Genomic DNA, 23,987 nt, shown 5'->3' with positions numbered 1-23,987 from the left:
CATTTAAGCTAGATGGAACCAACTATCTGGCATTATCACAATCAGTAAAGATTCATGTTTGCAGTTGGGTTATATCTCCGAGAGCAAGAAAGCTCCTGCAAAAGATGATCCATCCTATGAAAAAGGGATGCAAGAAAATTATACTGTCATTGGATGGTTAGTAAATTTGATGCAGCCCCAAATCAGCCAACACTACATATGGATGAATTCAGCAAAGGAAATTTGGGATAGTGTTGCTGAAACCTATTCTCAGAAACTAAATGTGGCCAAGGCATATAAGCTGAGAAGTGAAGTGAATAATTTAAGGCCGGGGGAGAGACCTTTAGTTATTTACTTCACAATGCTGAAATCCCTTTGGAAAAAAATTGACTTGATGGAAACTGTTGTCTGGAAAAGTACTAATGATACTGAAACCTATAGAAAATTAGTAGAGAGAAACAGAGTTTTTGAATTCTTGACCAGGTTGAATTCCGAGTATGACATCACAAAACAGAATATCCTAGCCAAGGATAGTGTTTCTTTGTCTTAGGCCTATGCCTTGGTAAGTAGTGAAGAAAGCCGGAGACTAGTCCAAGTTCAAGGGGCTGGTCTAAATGACCATTTTGCTAACATGGGGCTGAAACCAAAGGGAACTATAGGAAGTTCAATAGGTTCAGGAAAGAAGGAAGTTGTCTGTGAGTACTGTAAGAAACCAAAGGATACAAAAGTGTTGGAAACTACATCCAGAGGTTCTTCCTCCTCGTTTCCAAAAGAAGATTGATAATGTGAAGACCGGAAGTGCCAATATTGCTACTCGTCCAGATAATGGCAGATGCTTAACCGAAGAGAAGACTGCTAGTGAACAATTAGCAGTTATGAAGGCAGAATATGAAAGTATGGAAGGATGATCAGTCACCTAGAAAGTGCAACCTGCTCTTCCAACCCTCCGAAAAATTCAACTTCTTTTGCATTTGCTCATTCTAGTATATGGGATTTTGCCAATCATGCAACTATCTCAGGTAATCGTAGGATCCCTTGGATTACTAATTCTGGTGCTTCTGATCATATGACCAGCCTTTCCACCTTGTTTATTTCTTATGATTTGCTTCCTGGCGATGGTAAAATCATCCTAGCCGATGGCTCTCTTGCTCCTTTCTCTGGCAAGGGAACCATCAAGGCTACAGATTCTTTTTTTCTTCCTTCTACTCTTCATGTGCCCAAGGTAAATACAAAGTTGTTATTTTCGTCCTACTGTGTTTTTCTGGATCTAGAGTCTCAGAAAGTGATTGGGAGTGGCCATGAGGCGAATGGAATATATCTATTGGATACTCTTGGACAGAGCCAATGACAACTTGGGAAAGCTGCCTTTGGATCTATTTCTTCAAAGTCTATCAGTCGGGTCATGTTATGTCATTTTCGTTTGGGTCATCTTTCTTTTTTTGCATTGAGTCATTTATTCCCTGAACTATTTAAGGGAATTAGTTTGTCCAGTCTTCATTGTGAGTTGTCAAAACATTGTAGAAGCAGTTATCCTTTGAGTAATAGAAGATCATCTTCTCCATTTCATATTGTGCACTCTGATGTGTGAGGGCCATATCACTTACCCTCTATTGGTGGCTATAAATATTTTATCTATTCATTGATGATTTTTCACGATATACTTGGCGATTTTTTATGAAATCCCATGATGAAGTTCCCAGATGAGGCAGTTCCATGAATTTGTCCTTACCCAATTTGATACTAGAATCAAAATTTTCAGATCCAACAATGCAAAAGAAGACTTTTAGAAAAATCTAACTTGTTATCTCACTGATTTGGGGGTTATTCACCAAAGTTTCTATGTTAGAACTCCATAACAGAATGGAGTTGCTGAAAGAAAAAACTGACATATTGTTGAAGTTGCAAGAAGTATCCTATTTGCCTCACATGTTCTTAGAAGATTTTGGGGGGATGCTATTCTCACTGCAACCTACCTAATTAATTGCATGCCATCGAGAGTGTTGGGTTTTAAGTCTCCTTCATCCGGGTAAGGACCTTTTTCCTATTCCACTTCATGTCATTGGTTATACTTGTTATGTTCACATTCCAAGTGCCCAGAGACACAAATTTGAACCAAAGGCCCACAAGTGTATTTTCCTTGGTTATGCCTCCACACAAAAGGGTTATTGTTGTTTTGATCCAAAGTCTGGAACTCAGTATGTCTCAATGGATATCACCTTTGATGAGTCCTCTCCTTTCTATTATCCTCTAGAGCAGCATTGTCGAAAGGGGGGAGAATTGGTCACAGTTGTTTGCTCTCCCCCTTCCTGTCCCAGTTGAGTCCTCTTTTATGCCTCCTTCCATTTCCAATGAGTCAAGGGATGATCAGTCATCTCATTCTCCTTCCAACATTCATATTCCTCCTCCATTACCTCCTCGTCTTCTCTTTAACCTCAAGTTGTACCAGCCGCAGAGAACTAGAAGTGGGCAGATTGTTTCCTCTACATCACAGGAGCCTCCTACACTTCCAGTTACAGAAGAGACAATAGGTACTGATACAGTCCCCTTAGAGCCCCCTTTCCTAGATCTTGATATCCCAATTGCTATCAGGAAAGGTAAAAGAAAGTGTATTGCACATTGCATTTCCAAACACCTTTCTTATAGCTTGCTTTCTGTTTCATATTTTGGCTATCTTTCTTCTGTTTCTACTAACCCAATACCCAGGTCAGTAGTAGAAGCTCTTATTATTCTAGAATAAAAGGATGCTATGAGGACTGAAATTGATGTCCTGCATAAGAATGACACATGGGAAGTGGTTGATTTGCCTGAAGGGAAGGAACCAGTGGGCTATAAGTGGGTTTTCACTGTCAAATACCATGTTGATGGCACCATTAAAATGTACAAAGCTAGGCTGATTGCAAAAGGTTATACACAGACATATGGGATTGACTATCTAGAGACCTTTTGCTCCCGTTGTAAAGATGACTTCTGTGAGGGTTCTGCTATCTCTGGTTGCACATTCAGATTGGCCACTTTACTAGCTGAATGTGAAAAATGCATTATTGAATGGAGAGTTACATGAGGAGCTCTATATGTCTCTTCCACCGGGGATGTATGACACAGATATGGAGGGAAGGTGTGGAAGCTAAAGAAATCTCTTTATGGACTCAAACAGTCACCTAGGGCATGGTTTGAAAGGTTTAGGGCTGCCCTTATTAACTTTGGCTATATACAGACTCAGTATGATCATACCCTCTTTGTGAAGAGGAGAAGCTTTTTGGTGGTATATCTTATTGTCTATGTTGATGATATAGTTGTGACTGGTAATGATGTAACAGGGATTAATGATCTTAAATCTTTCCTTCATACAGAATTTGAAATCAAAGATCTGGGGGAATTGAGGTATTTTCTTGGCATAGAAGTAGCTCGGTCTAAGGATAGGATCTTTATCTCTCAACGAAAGTATGTGCTTGATTTACTCAATGAAACAGGGAAGATGGGTGCTAAACTAGTGGATACTCCTATTGATCCGAGTCACAAACTTTCTGCCTCAAATGGAATACTATTGAAGGATAAGGGAGTCTTCCAGAACTTGGGAAATTACTCTATCTTTGCATGACTAGGCCAGACATTGCATTTGTTGTCAACTGCATTAGCCAGTTCATGCATGCTCCTAGGACACTCGTATGGCAACAGCAGAACAGATTGTGTGTTATTTAAAGGGTTCTCTTGGAATGGGAATTCTATTTTCTAAGCATGGTCATATGAAACTGGAGGCTTTCACAGATGCTAATTGGGCCGGAAGCACTGATGATAGAAGGTCAATTTCTAGGTATTGTAGCATGGTGGCAGGTAATATTATCTCGTGGAGGAGCAAGAAACAATCAGTTGTTGTCAGATCCTCAGCTAAAGCCGAGTACAGAACCATGGCTCATGGAGTTTCTGAGCTACTTTGGCTTCAATCCTTGATGGAAAAACTAGGTGTCGAGTTGTCATCAACATTGCTCACAATCCGGTGCAACATGATCGGACTAAACATATTGAAGTTGACAAACATTTTATCCGAGAAACAGTGACTTCTGGAGAAGTTTATCTCATCTGAAGGACAGCTAGCTGATTTCCTTACCAAGGGAATCCCCAAGGCCAAACTTCAGCATGATACTTGCAAGCTTGGCATGATTGACATCTATGCTCAGCTTGAGGGGGAGTGTAGAGGGGATGGGCCAAATGGCCCATAGACTGCTTTCTAATTCCTTTGTTTACGTTTTATGCTGTAATGGGCCTTATGTTATGATTATTTAAAATTAACAGCCCAGTTAAGGGCCTCTCTATAATTACAGTAAATTAAGTTTAATGAAAAGGATTAGGGTGTAAGAGAGGATTACATTCAAAAATCCTTTTTTGAACCCTATTGCCGTCACCTTCTTCTTTTTCTTCTCTCTTCTTGATTCTCTGTTTCTGCTGTTCTCTATCACTTTTTTGCACTTTTTTAATCTGTTCGTTTATTTCAGAAGGTTGTTTTTCTTCTACTATAAACCCACAATTTGAATAATTTAGTCTAACGATATTTATTGTACTATGTAAAATATTGTGTGGTGTCTTACATTTAAATATGCAGGCATTTGGGTGAGGCGCTCCTACAAGAATGCCTTATTGCCTAGGTATCGCCTTGGCAAATATGATGTAGACAAGGAGCATGCTTCCTTGCTGTGAAAACATTGAATTTCTAAACTATCCATTGAGATGGAGTGTAAAAATTGAGATGGAGCATGTTTCCCTAAATCTAGTGTCTTGTTAAACTATTCATGTCTCTTCCCTAAAGCCTATCCAATGGGTGGCAGAGAATTGAGATTTCCTGTACCCCATATCGACAAAAACATATAAAACATCAAAAGTGTGTCCCTTAACCTAGCTAAAGTGGCCACGTGCATAGGAGATCACCAACACCTACAACTAGCAATCTGTTATAATTGCAAGTTGAAGGGCCTAGAAGGGCTGGGGGCAGATCAAAATGAATTCTTTTTCTTGGATCGGCAATAAGAACTGGAATTTTTATTAAGAGATATTAAATCTTGATCATACAATGGGTCAGATCTAATCCCCACAAGCTACATATGTTACAATTGTTGCCTATATACCCCTTGTTTTGCTACAGTATTAGCCGTCCCATTTGCAGTCCTTACCCAATTGAATGTAATTTTCAGCCCCTATGTGATGCTTTCTGTTTCCCTAAACTCATGCGTATAAATCCATGGCATGAGCTGTTTTATTCTTGGCCCAAGAAATGATTAGCTTTGAATCCTCCTCTACTTCTAAGAGCTGAAAGTTTGATTGTTTAGCAAACCTTAAGCCTTGCAACAGTGCCATCAGTTCTGCCTTCAGTGAGTCTCCCAACTCCAAGGGACTTGAAGACCTAGCCAACACTTTCCCTATGCAGTCTCTGAAAACTCCTCCAATACCTGCCATTCCAGTGCTTCCCATGGAGCTCCCGTCAAAATTCAGTTTTATTTTATTAGCTACTGGGGGTGACCACACCAGAACAATCTCTCTTCTTTCATGAGGAAACTGCCACTTTAGTCCATCCCCTTGTGATGTCATTCACTGAGAAATCTTTGAATGTATTAATTGTCTTTGTCCAGTGTGTTGCTCTGATTTTTATAGCTTTGCATGATTCCTAGTTTGATCTACTTTTCTCATTAAAAATCCTTCCATTTCTTTCCTCCCAAACAATCCACGCTACTGTATCCGGAATTGCTTTCCTCATAATTCTTCCTCTATTTCTTGGTTGTCTTAAGAAACTTGGGCTGAATAAGCTCACTAGATCCTATGGAGGATCCATTTGCCATCAAAAAGAGGCATCGTGTTAGGTGAGACACATTTACTTGGCCTTCTTTTCTGAAGCAAGTCACAGGTATTTATCTTTCCAAGATAGACTTCCCAACACAATGCCTAGATTTTAGGTGAGATAGGCTTGCTCCAAATTGCCTTCGTAGGGAAGCTCTCCCCCATGTTATTGGACTGCAAAAGAGCATTAAGAAAGGAAGCACAAGTAAAAGCCCCATTAGGAGTACAATACCATGCTATAGTGTCCTCCATTGATTGATCAAGAAAAGTTAAGTGGAGTTTACCCGGTAGTTGGATAAGTGCCTTGTTAGAATTGACAGTACAAGGGTAGTTTGGTCATTTGTCTATTTAATTAAGGTTGAGTTGTCTATTTTGTTTAGGTTTAAGTTGTGTCCCATAATGAGGGACAGATTTGTCTTTTATAATCTAATACAAAGAGTAAATATAAGGTGGATCGGCTGAGAGGGGGTGACTTTTCCTCTTTTCAGACCGAACCCTTTCTTCTTCTCCTCTCTTCTTTCTCCTCTTCTTCTTTCCTTCTTACTCATCTCAGACCTAGGACTGAACTAGTGTTAATCGAATCATTCACATGGTATCAGAGCACTAGAAATTCAGTCTAGAACTCAGTTTTTTCTTCTTTCCTTCCTCTTGGGATCGTCATATCTGAACTTCTTTTTGAAATATCTCCAAACTAATTTGAGGATCGATAAGGGACCAAAAAGGAGTGGTTGTTTTTCCTTCTTGGAGGTGACTATGCCTCTAGTTGCTGTAGTGGTGGTTGTTGTGGTGGTTTGCTAGAAACCCTAAAATCGATGACTCAAAGAGGATTGGTTGTGGACAGGTGTGAGAAGAGCTCTCCAGTCGGATGATAGTGTAGTGTGTTCACTCTCTTTTGGACGGGATTTCATCCATGTGGCAGTGTTCAAATGACCTCTATCAAATTAAATGGTGAGAACTGTGTAATGGGCTAAACCAATGGAAGTGTTCTTGAGAGCTAAGAACAGGAGGATGCACAGATTATGGCCTAGTTGTGGAATAGCATGGAGCCTAAAATTAGTGTAAATTTTATGTTCTTGGATACAACAAATGAGATCTGGAACCATGCTAAGAAACTGTACTCCGGCCAAGATAACACTACTAGAGTGTACCAACTTTATCAGGAGTACTTTAACCTAAAGCAGGGAAATCAAAGTCTAGAATAGTACTATGCAAGCATCAGGGGTGGCCACGAGCCGAGCTCGAGCCCAGATTATAGGCTCGATTAATAAATAAGCCAAGCTCGAGCCTAATAGAGCTCGACTCGTGAGGCTTGTGAGCCGGCTCGAATATATATATATATATAATAATTCTTATTTTTTATGAAATATTTTTTCTCAAATCAAGCTCGAGCCGAGCCGAGCTCAAGCTCAAGGTTTTAGCTCGAACTGACCTCGAGCTCGAGCTCGAGCCCAAGCCTTATACTTCCTAGGAAAGCCGAGCTCGAGCCTCATACTATTCTGCTCGGCTCGGCTCGGCTCGAATCCACCCCCAGCAAGCATGAGAAATCTCCATAATGAGCTTAATGCATATAACCCTTTGACTCCGGATGTTAAAATTCAGCAACAACAATGAGAACAACTTGATGTGACAAGGTTTTTAGTGGGCTCCTCAAGAGTGGAATGCTTCATAGGTTCAATAAAAATCCTCTAGAGTCAGGCAAACACCTCCTCAAGAGAGGGGAGAGCAGATCCGCCTAATATTTGTGCTCGAACAGGTTCATATTCAGGTGGTTGTGGATTTCCAAGGACTTGAGGTGGTCTTACGTTCAATCGTACTGGTGATCGCAGTGGAGGTCGAGATTCAAGGGGAGGTGAGGTCGTGGTAGAGGACGGAGTATTGGTCCTAGGAGGTGCACATATTGTGGATTAGAGGGCATATTGTTAACTTTTGTTACAAAACTTAGGCCAATCATGCTATGACTTGTGGTGGTGGCATAGTTAGTGAGAATCAGCAGGCTGATCAGACACCCTCCACATCTACAGGTGCTTCTAGGAAGGAAATGGTGAGTGCCCCACGTGAGGAGTATGAGAAGTTTCTTCAGACATCCTCTCAACAAAACACAACTACTCTTGCACATTCAGGTATGGCTGGCTTGGCATCCAAACCCTCACACTAGGTTATCGACTTTGGAGCCTCCAATCGTATGACTAGGACTCCAGGTGTGTTTCCTCTTCCAATTGCAGTTGAGGACCCCCTTCCTACGGTTCCTGTTGTGTCTCAGCCATTGTCTCCTCCATGTAGATTAATACTAAAAGGCCACCAGTCACACAAATGTATAATCACGGAAGAGCACCAGCCCCTCCAATTCAGGCCCCGTTGACAGATCCTGTAGTTGTACCTCCTCCTTCTAACATTGATCTCCCTATTACATTGTTGAAAGGTAAGCGTAGTTGTACATCTCATCCTATTTCCCTTTATGTTTCTGTTGCTCACCTTTCTACTTTCCCTTGACGGTTTATATCTTTGTTATCATTTGTTTCCATTCCTAAGAATGTCCAAGAAGACATTACCTCTCCAGGATGGTGGCAAGCAATGGAAGAGAAATTGTCTAGATTAGCACACAATCACACGTGGGAGCTTACCACTCTCCCTCCAGATAAGCATGTTGTTGGATGTAAGTGGGTATGCACAATGAAACATCTTCTAGATGGCAGTGTGGAATGATTGAAAGCCAAGTTAGTGGCCAAAAGCTATTCTCAGTTGTATGGCGTTGATTATACAGAGACATTCTCTCCTGTGGCTAAGATTGGTCCAATTCAGGTGTTGATTTCTTTACCAACAATGTATGATTGGCCCCTCTTTCAACTTGACATAAAAAATGCCTTCTTACAAGGTGATCTTGTTGAGGAGGTATATATGGAGCAACCACCAAGGTTTGTTGTTCAGGGGGAAGATGGTAAAGTTTGCCGACTTAAGAAGGCGATTTATGGGCTAAAACAATCCCCACTTGCTCTATGTGCTGGAGCACAAGCCACAAGGAATATTACTAGACTACGAGTCACGTTCCCATACAATAACAACAAGAAACTCTCTTAAATGACCAATAAGTCCCCCCCTAAAATTCTAATAAAATAGAAAATACACCCAAATCTCACCTCTCCACCACCCTGTGAAAGGCTGAAAGCACAAAGCTGAATAAGTAAAAAATGAAAGCTGCATCTGGACAGCATTATAAGCTCAGCAGGATTCTGATTTCTGAAATCACGCCTAGTTGCATTTAGCGATTGAGACATTTCAAAAAATATATATATATATATATATATATATATATATATATATATATATATATATTCCTTTTATCACTGGCTCGGGCTTCCATGTCAAATATGACCCAACGTTCAACTCCAAGTCGGGCTAGTTGGTAGAGTAGTTTTAATTCTGTTGGAATTTGGATTGAATTCTTCCATCTAGGACATCAAAAAGGCTGCTAACTCTGACACCTCAAATGGGGGTATGCCATGGAGGTGGCATCGTGAATTATATAATAAAGTTTAAATGACGAAAATGCCCTTCGTTTGTGATAGTTAAACCAGTAGTTAATTTAGTTGTGGATAGAGAATTGGATATGAGATACTGGAAAGTGAACAACCCAAGAAGAGAGATAAGGCATACCTGCTTCCACCAAAGGCACCAGCATTCATGGTTAACTGGTCAGTGAGGCCAGCTGATTTAGGATACACACTCGACGCCTTGCCGTACTTCACCTCTAGATCCTCCCCGGATGGCACGAAGGACACTCCATTTACCATTATGTTGCCTTCCGTCCTCCAATTCCAACTCGTCCACTCGCCCTCATCCATATCCACCTGCTTTGTCACCTACTTTGACCCGACCCACACCCACACTACCACACCACAAAGACACAAAAGTGCACGTTAGCACAAACACAGCTACAGGGGCGCATGGTATCGATAAACACTGACTGTTGTCTATAGTACTGTTACTATTGTACCTCCTTGGTATCCGGGTTCGACGACGTAATGTAGCAGCTGCCCTGACTGTTGATGGTGGGATTGGCACTACCTCTGATTGCGTACATCTGTCACTGCGTGAAATCGTGCTAGATCTTTGTCTAACAAGAGATCCACTACAAGGTATTGTACCTTCCTTGGTGGCAATTTGGTGACTTGGAATAGCAAGAAACAAACTATGGTAGCAAGAAGCAGTGTTGAGGCTGAATACAAGGCCATGGCTCATACTGCATGTGAACTAGTGTGGTGAAAAATCTTTTGCAAGAGATGAGGTTCTTAGTTGACAAATCCATGAGGTTGTATTGTGATAACCAAGCTGCACTCCACATTTCTTCTAATCCAGTCTTTCACGAGAGAACAAAACATATTGAAGTTGACTGCCACTTTGTAAGAGATGCTTTTACTGTAGCTACTGTAGCTACTGTAGCTACAGTAGTCCGAACCAGTAAGGAGAAGAAGAAAGAGAAGAGAAGAAGAAGATGAAAGAACTATCGAACTTGATTGCTAAACCCTATCAGTCGACTTCTTAATAGTGATTAGGCTTCTAATTAAATGTACAAGGACTAAACTGCCCCTACTTAAGTATGGGACAAAGAACCTCTAATAAGACTGCCACATAAGCTCATAACTTAACCAAGGTGAGATGACTAATCTACCCTTATTCGGCTAATTCTAACACTCCCCCTCAAGCTGGAGAATATATATCATATAATCCCAGCTTGTTACATATATAGTTCACTCTCCCTGAGCTCAATGCTTTCGTAAACAAATCTGCCCACTGATCACCTGAGCTTACATGTTCTGTGCTTATCTCTCTAGTAAGAACCTTCTCCCTCACAAAGTGGCAATCAATCTCTATGTGCTTTGTTCTCTCATGAAAAACAGGGTTGGATGAGATATGGAGCGCAGCTTGATTGTCACAGTACAACTTCATAGGTTTATCCATGTGGAACCCGATTTCTTGTAGGAGATTCCTCAACCACACTAATTCACATGTAGTGTGTGCCATGGCTCTGTACTCGGCTTTAGCACTGCTTCTAGCCACAATTGTCTGTTTTTTACTCTTCCACGTCACAAGATTTCCTCCAAGAAATGTGCAGTAACCTGTAGTAGATCTTCTATCAGACACAGAGCCCGCCCAATCTGCATCCGTGTACCCAACTACTTCAAATTTTCCTCCTGGTTTATACAATAGCCCACGACCTAGAGCTCCCTTCAAATATCTTACAATTCTAAGAATTGCATCCCAGTGAAATATACGAGGGTTCTGCATAAATTGGCTCACCACACTGACTGCAAATGAGATGTCTGGTCTCGTGATAGTCAAATAGTTCAGCTTCCCCACTAGTCGTCTATACCTTCCAGGATCATCAAATATTCCCCCTGTATCACCGCCCAACTTAACATTTGGTTCCATAGGAGTCTCAGCCAGTTTTGCACCTAACAGTCCTGCTTCGTCCAATAGATCGAGAACATATTTTCTTTGGCACAGGTTTATACCTTGTCTTGATCTAGCAACTTCTATACCCAAGAAATACTTCAATGTTCCAAGGTCTTTTGTTTGAAAATGATTTTGCAGAAAGACATTGAGTTTGTCGATCCCCAATTTGTCACTGCCAGTTATGACAATATCATCCACATAGACCACTAATAAAATCTTTCCAGCTTCTGAGTCATAGCTGAACACTGAGTGATCAACCTGGCATTGTTTCATTCCAAAATTCTTCACCACTTCACTAAACTTCCCGAACCAAGCACGAGGCGATTGTTTCAACCCATAAATTGCCTTTTTCAGTCTGCACACCTTACCAGCCTCTCCCTGAGCAACAAACCCAAGTGGTTGCTCCATATATACCTCCTTTATAAGGTCACCATGAAGGAAGGCATTTTTTTATGTCAAGTTGAAATAAGGGCCAATCATACATAACTGCCAGGGAAATTAACACACGAACAGAGCTAATCTTAGCCACTGGAGAGAAGGTCTCCATATAGTCCACTCCATACAACTGTGAATACCCTTTAGCAACAAGTCTGGCTTTCAAACGCTCCACATTACCATCTGGCAAGTACTTAACAGTATACACCCATTTACAACCCACAACATGCTTACCAGGGGGAAGAGTAATGAGCTCCCACGTGTGAGTATGTTGAAGAGCAGAGAGTTCCTCCTCCATTGCCTGCCTCCACCCAGGTGAACTAAGAGCCTCTTGGACATTGTTAGGCATGGAAATAGATGACAATAGTGAAACAAACTGGCGATGTGAGGCAGAAAGGTGAGATACTGAAACAAAATTGGAAATGGGATGGAGAGTAGAACTACGTTTACCTTTCCGTAAGGCAATGGGTAGGTCAAGTCCTGAAGGTTCAGCAACAGGAGCAACGACAGGATCCGCGGACGAGGTAGAAGCTAGAGGAGGGGCCGGTGTCGTTCAACGTGTATACACTTGCCGAATTGGTGGTCGTTCAGTAGGGATTTTCACTAGATGAGACGACGAGTCGACTCCAACAGGAACACCCGGAACGGGATCACTGACCGGAAGAGGAAGAGGAAGTAAAGGTGGAGATGAAGATGCTTCAGTTCCTGAGAAGAAGGGAACAGACTCAAAAAAGGTGACATCAGGACAGACATAGCACTTCCGAGTAATGGGATTGTAACACTTGTACCCTTTTTGAGTCCGAGAGCAGCCAAGAAAGACACACTTAATGGAGCGTGCATCCAACTTGTCTATTCCAGGACTCAGATTGTGAACAAAGCACACACAACCAAAGATATGAGGTGTTAATTGAAAGGGAGACAAGGTGGGAAACAAGATAGAGAAGGGAGACCGACCATGAAGAATAAAGGAGGGCATCCGATTAATGAGGAAAACGCAATAAGTATAGCAACACTCCAAAACCGTTTAGGAACACTCATGATGAAGAATAGACCGAGCTGTTTCAAGGAGATGACGGTTCTTCCATTTAGCCACCCCATTTTGTTGAGGAGTGGATGCACAAGAAGTTTGATGAATGATGCCATGCTGTTCTAAATACTGTTGAAAGGAAGTTAGAAAATATTCACGACCATTATCTGAACGAAGAACTTTGATTGGAACACCAAATTGTGTACGTAATTTAGCATGGAATTTTTGAAAAATGGAAAATAATTCACTCCTTTCTTTTGTTAAATAAATCCATGTCATTCTTGAACAATCATCAATAAAAGTGACAAAATACTTGTAACCATTATAATACTATTTTGATCGGGCCCCAAACATCTGAGTGAACCAAAGCAAAAGGACTCAACATACGACTTTCAACTCTAGGACTAAAGGAAACACGATAATGTTTCCCAATCTGACACGACTCACACTGTAACACTAACAAATGACTCAAAGACGGAACTAGTATCTTGAGTGCCTTGAGAGAAGGATGTCCCAGTCGACAATGCCACTGTAGAGGAGTGAGTGAAGTCTGAAGTGCAACTGACGATCCACCACCATCAAGGTAATACAATCCACCAGCTTCATTCCCCCCACCAATCTTCTTCCCCGTCCTGAGATCCTGAAAAACACAAGAGGAAGGGAAAAAAGTAACAGAGCAGTTAAGAATCTTGGTTAATTTACTAACAGACATAAGATTGAATGGAAACTTAGGAACATATAGAACAGATAATAAAGAAAGAGAAGCCATGTCAACATTGCCAACACCACAGATGGGAGAGGAGGAACCATTGGCAAGGGTAACAGTTTGAGATGTGGAAGTTTCAGAGAGAGAAGAGAACACACCTGGAGTCCCGGACATGTGATTAGAGGCTCCAGAGTCAATAATCCAAGCAGAGGTTTTAGATGATAGGCAAGCTATACCTGAGTGGGCAAGAGTAGCAATAGTGTGCTGTGAAGTGGACTGAAGGAACCGCTCATACTCATCACGCGGTACACTCACCATCTCCCTTCCGGAAACAGATGTAGATGTGGAAGGAGTTAGGTCTGCCTGTTGATTATCACTGACATCAACCCCACCAGCAATAGCATGATTGGCCCATTTAGAGGGAGGGCGGCCATGAAGATCATAACAGAAATTTACGGAATGTCCTTCCCTGCCACAGTGGGTACACTTCCTTGTAGAGCTGCCTTTTTCTTTGCCACGGCCTCCCCTTGAGTCACGACCACCACCACGGCCAAATATGGAACCACCACGACCTCCTCGGGAGGCATGTCCTCCCCCTTTCGTACCACGTCCACTTCCTCTGGTTGTTACAAAAGCTGATCTATCAGACTGTGTGGGATTCTCTATCTGTCCCAAAGAAATCCTGCGGAGCCGAGCAAACACTTCCTCAAGTGTAGGAAGGGTAGAGCCCCCCAATATTTGGGCTCTAACTGGTTCATACTCTGATTTCAACCCCACTAAGAACCTTGTGACATCTAGTTGTTCCCTCTGTTATTGCTGAACCTTAACATCTAAAGTGAGAGGATGATAGACATTGAGTTCATTTCTGAGGTTCTTCATACTGGCATAGTTTTCTTCTTGGGTTTTATTTCCTTGTTGCAGACCAAAGCACTCCTGATAGAGCTGATATACCCTTATAAATCTTGCCCAGAATACAGCTTCTTGGCATGTTCCCATATGTCCTTAGCTGTATCTAAGAACATGAAGTTGGCACTTATTTTGGGTTCCATACTGTTCCATAGCGATGTCATGATTTGAGCATCCTCCTATTCCCAATCATCAAACCCTGGAGAATCAGCCAGTGGTTTATCTTCTTTCACATGCTTCACTTTTCTCTTTGCCTTGAAAAAAACTTCCACCAACTTGGCCCATGGAACATAGTTCTCACCATTCAGTTTAATTGAGGTCATCTGTACACCTAGATAGTCAGAGGAAACCACCACACTAGGTTTCTGATCTCTACAGCCATCTCCCATTGCTGCCATGATACTCTTTCAATGCTGCCTCTAATCTGAATTCCCAATCACCAACTAAGTGCTGCTGTCAAGAGTTTGATGTTCCAGAACCTATAGCAGTCCCTAAACACAATGATAGATACACACGCCTTTGTTCTTATCTACACCACTACTGATTTCACAAAAAAAAATACAGACTACACCGACATTAACTCAGCACTTACTAACCACATGCAAGCTCATTTACAACTACTCAACAAAAACTCAACTAGCTGTCACACCACTACTGCTGTCAAGAGTTTGTGCATTACAAGCACCACCACAACTACTCAACAAAAAACTCAACTAGCTGTCACACCACTACTGCTGTCAAGAGTTCATGTATTACAAGCACCACCACACAGCCATAGCTGTCACACACAATATAGACCTGCTTTAACGCTTTTAAGAGGGCACCACAAGACCAACAAAAAAAACTCAACTAGTACCATTGCATTACACCTTGCACCATTCGGCCACCTACAGTAGCAGCCCTTACACCATTTGGTCACTGTAAACACAGCCTGTTCTTGGAATTTTTTTCAAGAACCAGGGCAACAACCAACTTAGTTTTCTAGGTTCTGATCAGTCCTCTCAAGTTCTTGAAGATTTTCAACCCAGAAATACCAACAGCACACAGAGGAGAGATAACCAACCTTCGTTTGAGAGCTTCAGCCAACCATTCACTGCTGAAGTTGTTTTCTTAGGAAAGAAGGTTCTGTGCACCAGAAAAAAAAAAAAAAAAAAAAAAAAACTGTGATGTTTCAGGCTTGGGACGAATCACTTTTCTCCGTTGACAGCCCAGAGAAGAAAAGGAGAGAACTGAAGCACGAACAGAAGTTGTCACGAACTGAAACAGGTCACGAACTGAAGTTGTCACGCTCTGATACCATGTTTTTACTGTAGCTACTGTAGCTACTGTAGCTACAGTAGTCCGAACCAGTAAGGAGAAGAAGAAAGAGAAGAGAAGAAGAAGATGATGAAAGAACTGTCAAACTTGATTGCTAAACCCTATCAGTCGACCTCTTAATAGTGATTAGGCTTCTAATTAAATGTACAAGGAATAAACTGCCCCTACTTAAGTATGGGACAGAGAACCTCTAATAAGACTGCCACATAAGCTCATAACTTAACCAAGGTGAGATGACTAATCTACTCTTATTCGGCTAACTCTAACAAGGTGATTAGTGGAGTGATAAATAGAGCTCATGTCAGTTCAAGAAACCAGTGAGCAGGTTTGTTTACAAAAGGGTTGAGTCGAGGAAGATTGGATTACATATGTCACAAGTTGGGACTATATGATATATACTCTCCAGCTTGAGGGGGAGTGTTAGAATCAACAGTACAAGGGTAGTTTGGTCATTTTCCTATTTAATAGGACTGAACTAGTGTTAATCGAAACATTCACATGCCTCACACTCATTGATCCTCAAACCCTTTCTAGACCCGAAGCCCAAGTAAATCCCTAAAGGGGAAAAATTAGCAAATCTCGAGACAAGTAGTTTATAGTTAGACAAGGAGTAGAGGCTAGGAAAAGCAAACTGAAGGGGGTTTCAACCAGCCAAAGGTCTTCCCAAAACAATACCCAGGTCCCACTTCCCACATCATATCTAATGAAATTGATAAAGATTGGATATACCACCTGTATTGATTTCCAAGGAGAGAGTGAAGTTGATGAAGAGGCTACGTTTCCATCCCTTCCGTTATTTAGTGTCCCGTGAATGCTTGCAATTACCTTATGCTGAAGTTTGTCATTTTCCATTGGAAACCTCCATAACCATTTGCCTAGTAGTGCTGTATTTCTAGATATCAGGTTCCCCATGCCAAGCCCACCCTACTCCTTAGTTCCCAAAGGAAGTCTCTCATGATCTTTTCTAGTTGACTCCTAATTCTAGCTGGAATCCTAAAGCTGGAAAGGTAGTAAATAGGTAAATTAGTTATTCTTCCACCCATTGAGATAAAATTTCTTTTCCAAAGTGCCAAAAAGATTACGGGTCAAAACAGAACTCATGTAGCCAACCCCATTATAGCTGGGAAGATGATGATAATGATGATGATTTTTTTCTGCATAAAAAAAATAAAGAAATGATATATATATAATTCTTTTCTCACAATGTTACACAGGAAATGCATAAGAAAAAGGTGATGAGACCATATTCACCAAGTACTGACGGTACATGTGAAGTATTTCCAAAAGATGGTATCAGTAGTTGGAGCCCCCAACAGGTTCCAACATCAGTGCACCTGAATTCCGTTTTTGGTAACAGAACTTGATCCAACAGAAAGCAGGGGCCCTAGTGAAATGATTTCTGTGGTTTATTATCTAGGGAGTATCATGGATCCTATCTGCCAGCTTATTCATATTGCTTTAAAGGTACAACTTATTCTGTTTTCTCCTGATTACTATTGTTTAACATATGATGTTATATCGACAAAAAGAAACATATGGTGGTGCAAATTCTAATAATTGTTTTATTAAAAAATTTCATTGTTCTTTGTTGCAGAAAATTTATTTTTCTTGATCAAGAGTCTTGGTTGATGATTTATCATCTTCTTGACAAAAAGGGGAAAGTGCAACAAATAACCCATCTGCATGGATGCCCCCAATTGAAAATGCAATATGAAAATTAAGATTGGGATTTGGCAAAGGGCTGAACTGTTGAACCACAAGCTTGGGATTGAATCCCAACTTCCTCGATATTAACTATGAACTAGTGACTAACGTGCTTTCTTACCCAAAAAAAAAGAAATTGGCAAAAAGGAGAGAATTCAAAGAAGAAAATAGTTGCTTGTAAATTGCACGGTCATTCTAAGTTATTAAACTTGCATTGGGAGGAAAGCTTCAACTAGATGTCATTGACAAACTAGAACAAAAGAATGAGCAAAATAGAGAGAGTCCAGAGAAAAAAATGCTTGTAAATAGCTGTCATTCTAACTGATAAAACATCCTTAGAAGGAAAGGTTCAGAATGAAATCTATTCTTACCATTTTCTCTTGGTTGGGAAGTGGGTCAATAGTTGTGAAGGCTAGATTTGAGCCCTAGTCTGGAGTATAAATCGCCCAACTTGATAACCCTGCAACTCTTTCAGCCAATTAGTAGGTAAGAAAGGACCTCTACTGTAATTGGATATGAATCTTTTATTCCTAAATGTTGATCACACTCTGATTGTAGCCAAAAAGATTTAAATTCAGGCTCAGGATTGGCTTATGTGATTCACTAAAACAATCCAAGCTAGCTTTGCTCATTTACAGCCCTATACCAGACTTGTCCTCACGTGGCCCTGAGAGTGAATGGAACAGAAGGAGAAAACCATATAATTGCAGGTCCAAGTACCATGAAGCTTGTAAAAAATGTACCTTATCCATTACTTAAGACTCTTTGTTTTCTATTTTCTTGAAACTTTATCTTACTCTGTTCAAGTCATTGGGCATGAGATTCAAGAACTCCTGTGGTGTAAACCTTGTCTTCTATTTCTTCAAACAAATGAAGGATATTAAATGAAAAAATAATTTTATGGACGACTACCCTAGAAAACAAATCGTTTTAAAATAAGTAGATCTAAAACAGAATATATGATGTGTAATTTTAATAATGATGAGGTTACTCTTAGTATTGGAGATTGTTATCAATGAAGAAAAAATAAAAAAATAGTGAAGAAAGAAGAGAGAAGGGAGAGAAGAGAGAGAGGAGAAGAGAAGTGTTGGAGTTCGAAAGTCATCTGGTGGCACAAGCTCTGTTAGTATATATAGGGCTACATAATAAAAGAATGTAAATGACACTATGTTCCCTATGTTACATATTACATAAGACATTAACAGTTCTAACACACCCTCTAAGTTGGGACATAGATGTCAATCATGCCCAACTTGGCACACAAGTCATTGTGTTGCAAGTAATGAAGGCCCTTGTGAAGATATTTGCAAGTTGTTCTTTTGAGCTAACATAGTGAGCCCTTGATGGCAGCCTTGTTGAACTAACAAGTGAAACCTGAAACTTCTCACAACATTCAGACACTTAGTTTTAGAGATTTTCTTGGTACATAACCAAGAGGAAGAAGGGAAACAAAGAAATTCCTTCTAGATTGGTCGTAGATAACTTTCTTGAACCCAATCTGTAGAAGACAGCATGGAGAGGAAAAAGAAGATGATCGATCTGTTCTTAGGCTCAGTATTTGCACTCTGATGCCATGCTACCAGTGAAGAAAAACAAAAAAAAATATACAAATATGATCCAATCCAATTTACTTGATGAAAATTTTTAAAAATATAACAGTTTATATAAAGAAAAGAAAAAACAAATATACAAGTATTTTCTTTAAAGCAGCATGATATCTTTTTAAAATAGCATTAATGAGCAACCATATTATTCCATGTGTATTAAAGTACAGAAAATATTCATTTGTAAATGCTTAGGTCTTGATCCATAAATCCCATAATCAAACCAACTCTGAATGTTTTTGCCTCTATAATCTCAATTATTCATTTAAGTTTTTTTTTTATGACTAATTTCATAAAAGAAGGTAATTTTTCTACTGCACATAACACCATTGTTTATTTTAAATTTTATGGTATTAGTTTGTTAAGCTATGCATGTGTGAATCAGTGTTTCCTTGGGACACTAATGTTTTATACATTCCATTTTTATGGTGAAATTATACTTCACATAAAGTTATAAACTATTAAAATACGTGTTTCTTATGTATAGAGTTATTAGAGCTGTAGATAATATAAAATTCATATATTTTTAATATATATTTGAATTTCCATGGCATATCCGCGCATATCCCTTTTACAATATTATAAATATTGTAATCGGGTATCAGGAGTGAGTGTCCATGTTAAGTATAATTGGGTTCGCGTGCCTACTATCTAAGGTCAAAACCCAAACCCTGTAGGGTTTTGAAAAACATGTCCTATTAGGGTCAGAACAGATTGGATACCCTAAAATTCCCACAAAATTGCCATTCGCAGCTCTCATATCAATACCTTGAACCATGGCCTTATTTCGTGTTATCTCAAAATTTGCATATATCACTCTGAATAAACATCACCATGTTCTAGCAGCAAAGCTGAATGGTCTGTCTATGTCCTCATGCACAGCACATATACAATTTCCACGAGCTGTGTTGCTTGTTTGACCAACTGATATATTCATGTTTTTATTAGATTATATTATTATTTCATCAGCACGAATTATTTATCAATTCAATTTAACCATGTCTGCAGGTGGAGATAATGATAAAAAATTGTAAAGGTTCCACCATATTGATCTTTGCAAGATCCTGCAGAAGCATCTCTTAAGTCTTAAGCTTTTCCGAGGAAAGAGGATGAATAAGGGCAGTGGGGGAATGAATCTCTAACAACTCTCTCTTGTATATTCAAATTTCCATTGTGAATAGCAACAGTAGCTCCATTAAGTTGGAAGATCCGAAGAGAAAAGCAATGTGAGCCCCACGGCGGTGAGCGCTGCTGAAGTCCTTAAATCAACAAGGATGGAATGTAAATGAGGATTTTGTGCGAAAAGACAGACCTATGGTCGTTTTAACCCCTCCTTATTGATGGACTCTATAGTCTATACAAGCCAGAGCAGCCCACGAGTTGGACAATTAATGAAGGCAAAGTCTTTTCTCTTAGCCCAATATGCATATTTCGTGCAAGAACTACTTTCTCAAATTCTTTAAAATGCTTCCTCACTTTTTTCTCATCCCAAGCAGTTGGTAAAGCTTATGCAAAAACTGATTTAACCTGCATAAAAGCAAGTACAAAAGGGGAATATAGCTCCAAGCCTTGGAAATCTGATTAAACAACCACACCATTGACACCTAAACCAATTTAATGATAGAAAGCAAACACTAATCACATAATAAACTGGATACAAACCTTCAGCATCTCCTCTTCATCGGGCTCATTTAGAGGTTCAGCCCAAGCAACACTTACATCAAAATATTCAAATTGAGATACATAACAAAATCCAAAAAACATCCTTCTTCCATTTCTTGTCAATGTTGCCAAGGAAAATTGTGTCATTGCCCTCAACTAGAGCTGTACCACATTGTTTTCCACAGACCTCAAATGAATTTCACCAAAATACATCGAGTTAGAGCATGAACAACATATTTGCAAGAAAAAATATCAGCCGTAGTGAAGCACCCTATCCATAGTAAAACTAAAACATGTCATGTATGGTTTGTCGACAAGCTGCAGCATATCACAGGACGAGAAGACGGTATCTAAGATGAAATGGAAGCAAAGTTTTTTGAGGATAGATGGGATGTGTAGAATATAAAATATAAGTATACAGTAACGAAAGAGAATATGAAAAAACAAAAGATGCTTAATACGAAAAACAAGGAATGAGATTTGCAATGTGGTTCTCCTTTGCTTGGCTCCTCTAAGAGTTGGGAACACTAGTAGGGCAGAATTGTTAACTGCCATCTAGTAGGGTGCACAATTTGTACTTCAGCTAGGTGTGAAACAGCTGGTAGTGGGTTGGCTACAGAATTTGCTTGGTGTAAATCTGAGCTAGATCTAGTTTAGAAAAAAATATTTGCTTGAACCCAAAGTTGGGCTAAGTTATAAATGATCCCTAAGTAGAATATGAGCCTTATGATTTTATGTTAATTGATTTTTATAATATTTATATAGAATGGAAATGGTTTTGTTTTATTATTTTTCATATTTTTTTACTTTTTACTTTTTATTGTTAATTATAATTATCCTATTAATATTAATTATATTTAAATAGAATTAAATTGTATTTTAGTTTTTAAATTTATGAACTATTAATTATTTTTTTATTTCTTAACTTTTTATAATTGATAGATAAAATCTTGCTAAATTTTAATATTTTAATATTTTTATTAACTGTAGTAATTTTTATTAATTATAGTTATTAGGTTTCAAATTATATGCAGAGCCGCTATCACTAACTAATCTTTTGCCCCTTTGTTTCACATGTTTGGGATCGGTTTTTCTTTGTTTGGCTGCAAATGGACACCCCCACCAAATGTACAAAGTTTGTTTGCCTCTCCCTTTTTTAGGTGGCTAAAGAAGAGGGGAAGAATTCTTTGGAGATGTGTCAGAGTTGCCATATGTTGGACAATTTGAGAGGAAAGAAATTCAAGGATGAAGGAGAGGAATAAGGAAACCATTATTGAAACAGTTACTAATTATTAGAATGGTGCATTGGGTGAAGACTCTAGAATTATTTGAGAATATTTCCACATATATGTTGAGTAAAAATTGGAAAGAAGTGGCAATCTCAGCTCTTGTTAAAACCAAGACTAGCCCCCTTTGGTCTCCCCTAATGTTTGGTTTTACTAAGCTGAACTTTGATGGGAGTAGTGAAGGTAATCCGGGACCTTCTGGAATAGGAGGAACTTTTAGGGATGGAAAAGGGAAAGTCATTGCTCTTTTTTTCTGGTCCTATTGGTGTAGGCGATTCTCTTCAAGCTAAGATCCTAGCAGTGATGGAAGGAATGAAGATTCAAAACTGGTCATAGGATGGCTACAAAGAGAGGAACTTGGTTTGCGGAAGTATGCTAATGAAAAAAGATTGTTCAACCGATTAGCACAAGGTGTGGAGATTCAGTTACATTGGGTAAAAAGGTGTTCTAATACATAGATCCCTTCATGGGCCGGGCTCGGGCCAGGCTTTGCCTCTTTATCAACAAAAAAATGTGCAGGCCCGAGCCTAACCCTTATATAAAGCCCAAGCCTGAGCCTGAAGCCCAACCTATACACAATGCCTTATTTTCAATGTACTTTTATAAACTAATATTATATTAATTTAATAAGAATTTAATAAATTAATAAACTAATTTGAATTTTCTAATAGTAAATTAATATTGGCAAATTGTCTAAAAGTCATCATGAAATTTCAGCATCTCTTAAACTCACCACAACTTTTCAAAATGTCTAAAACTCATCATGTCACTAACTTGACATGAAACAGACTAACGGGTGTTAATATATTATCATTTTATCCTACATAGATAAAATAAAATATATATAAAATAAATTAACGATTGTTAACATATATAACCATTTTAATATTTAGACATGAAAAAAGGAAAAAGTTCAAAAAAATATTTTCAAATATAAAATACATAAAAAATAGAAATTACAAAAAATATAAAAATTTATAAAAATTGAAAAGAAAATAAAAAATTATTTTCAAATTATAGAAACTATAGAAAATGAAAAACAAAAATCAAAAAATAAAAATTGTAGAAAAAATACCAAAAATTATAGAAAAACACAAAAATTGCAAATAAATAACAAAAAATACAAGAAAATTTATAGATTGTAGAAAATAGAAAAATGTAAAAAAAAAATTATAACAAAACATTGGAAATTATAACAAAATACTAAAAAGCAAAAATAAAAACAAGAAAATTGAAATTTGAAAAAGACCATTTTTCCTCCAACTCACCATTCAAGGGTAATTTGGTCATGAAAATTGTTATTTATGCTAACATGGACACTTTCGTTAAAAAGCATTAATGGTGCACTAATGGAATGTGAGTTTTGGAAAATAAAAACTTACTGACATGGTGAGTTTTAGACATTTTAAAAAGTTATGGTGAGCCTGAGCCTTACTCAAAACTTACTGACATGCGACAGGCTTATTTGAGAAAGCCTAAGCCCGACCCAAAAATTCATTAGGCCTGGTATTTAAAGACCGAGCCCAAGCCAGCATGCCTGAAGTTTTGTCCAAGCCCGAAAAATAACGGGTTGGGACACCGGGCTACCCAGCCCATGAGTAGGTCTACTAATACATTTATTTTGGACCATTTTGTAATTGACTTATATGTATTTTCTTCGGGAGCGTTAAGAGAGTTTACCACTCCCTAGTCCATTCTACTTTCTCCTTTTTTTTAATGAAAGTTGCTGCTATTGACCAAAAAAAACATTAAACTAATAAAAATCTCTATTTATTGATATTTAATGATAGAAAAATAAAAAATAGAAAGAAAACTTGAACATCTTAAAAATCCTTAGTACAAATATTTATATGAAGAAATTAATTTATAAAAATTTATGAACAAATTTCCAAATTGACATGAATAAATCAATTTTCAAAAAAATGTATTTGTGAATAATTAATTATTGTAAATATAAAAAAATTAGTAAAATATAATTTTTTAAATTAAATCATGAAAAACCAATGTAAAGTACCAATGGTTATGGAACTTATTAATAATCATCAACCTTAAAAATTTAAAATAATTTTCTAATTAACTAATTCAAA

The 23,987-nt window shown here is 38.7% G+C and overlaps 1 protein-coding gene across 3 annotated transcripts in view; it reads left to right on the top strand.

The window, feature by feature from the left end:
* Positions 1-20,373, top strand: part of LOC148871497 (uncharacterized) — a 173,366-nt gene extending 152,993 nt beyond the window's left edge. For all 3 annotated transcript variants that reach the window (XM_088972192.1, XM_088972190.1, XM_088972191.1), the window contains 2 exons: positions 16,859-17,108; positions 19,961-20,373. In XM_088972192.1, coding sequence (XP_088828318.1) covers positions 16,859-17,008 — 150 coding nt within the window. In that variant the 3' untranslated portion in view covers positions 17,009-17,108; positions 19,961-20,373. The remainder of the gene's footprint in view (positions 1-16,858; positions 17,109-19,960) is intronic.
* The last annotated feature ends 3,614 nt before the right edge of the window (positions 20,374-23,987 follow it).

Source organism: Nelumbo lutea, chromosome 2 (genome assembly GCF_056320005.1).
Source record: "Nelumbo lutea isolate HS-2025 chromosome 2, American lotus-T2T, whole genome shotgun sequence".
Classification (NCBI taxonomy): domain Eukaryota; kingdom Viridiplantae; phylum Streptophyta; class Magnoliopsida; order Proteales; family Nelumbonaceae; genus Nelumbo; species Nelumbo lutea.
This window is presented reverse-complemented; position numbering and strand designations above follow the sequence as displayed.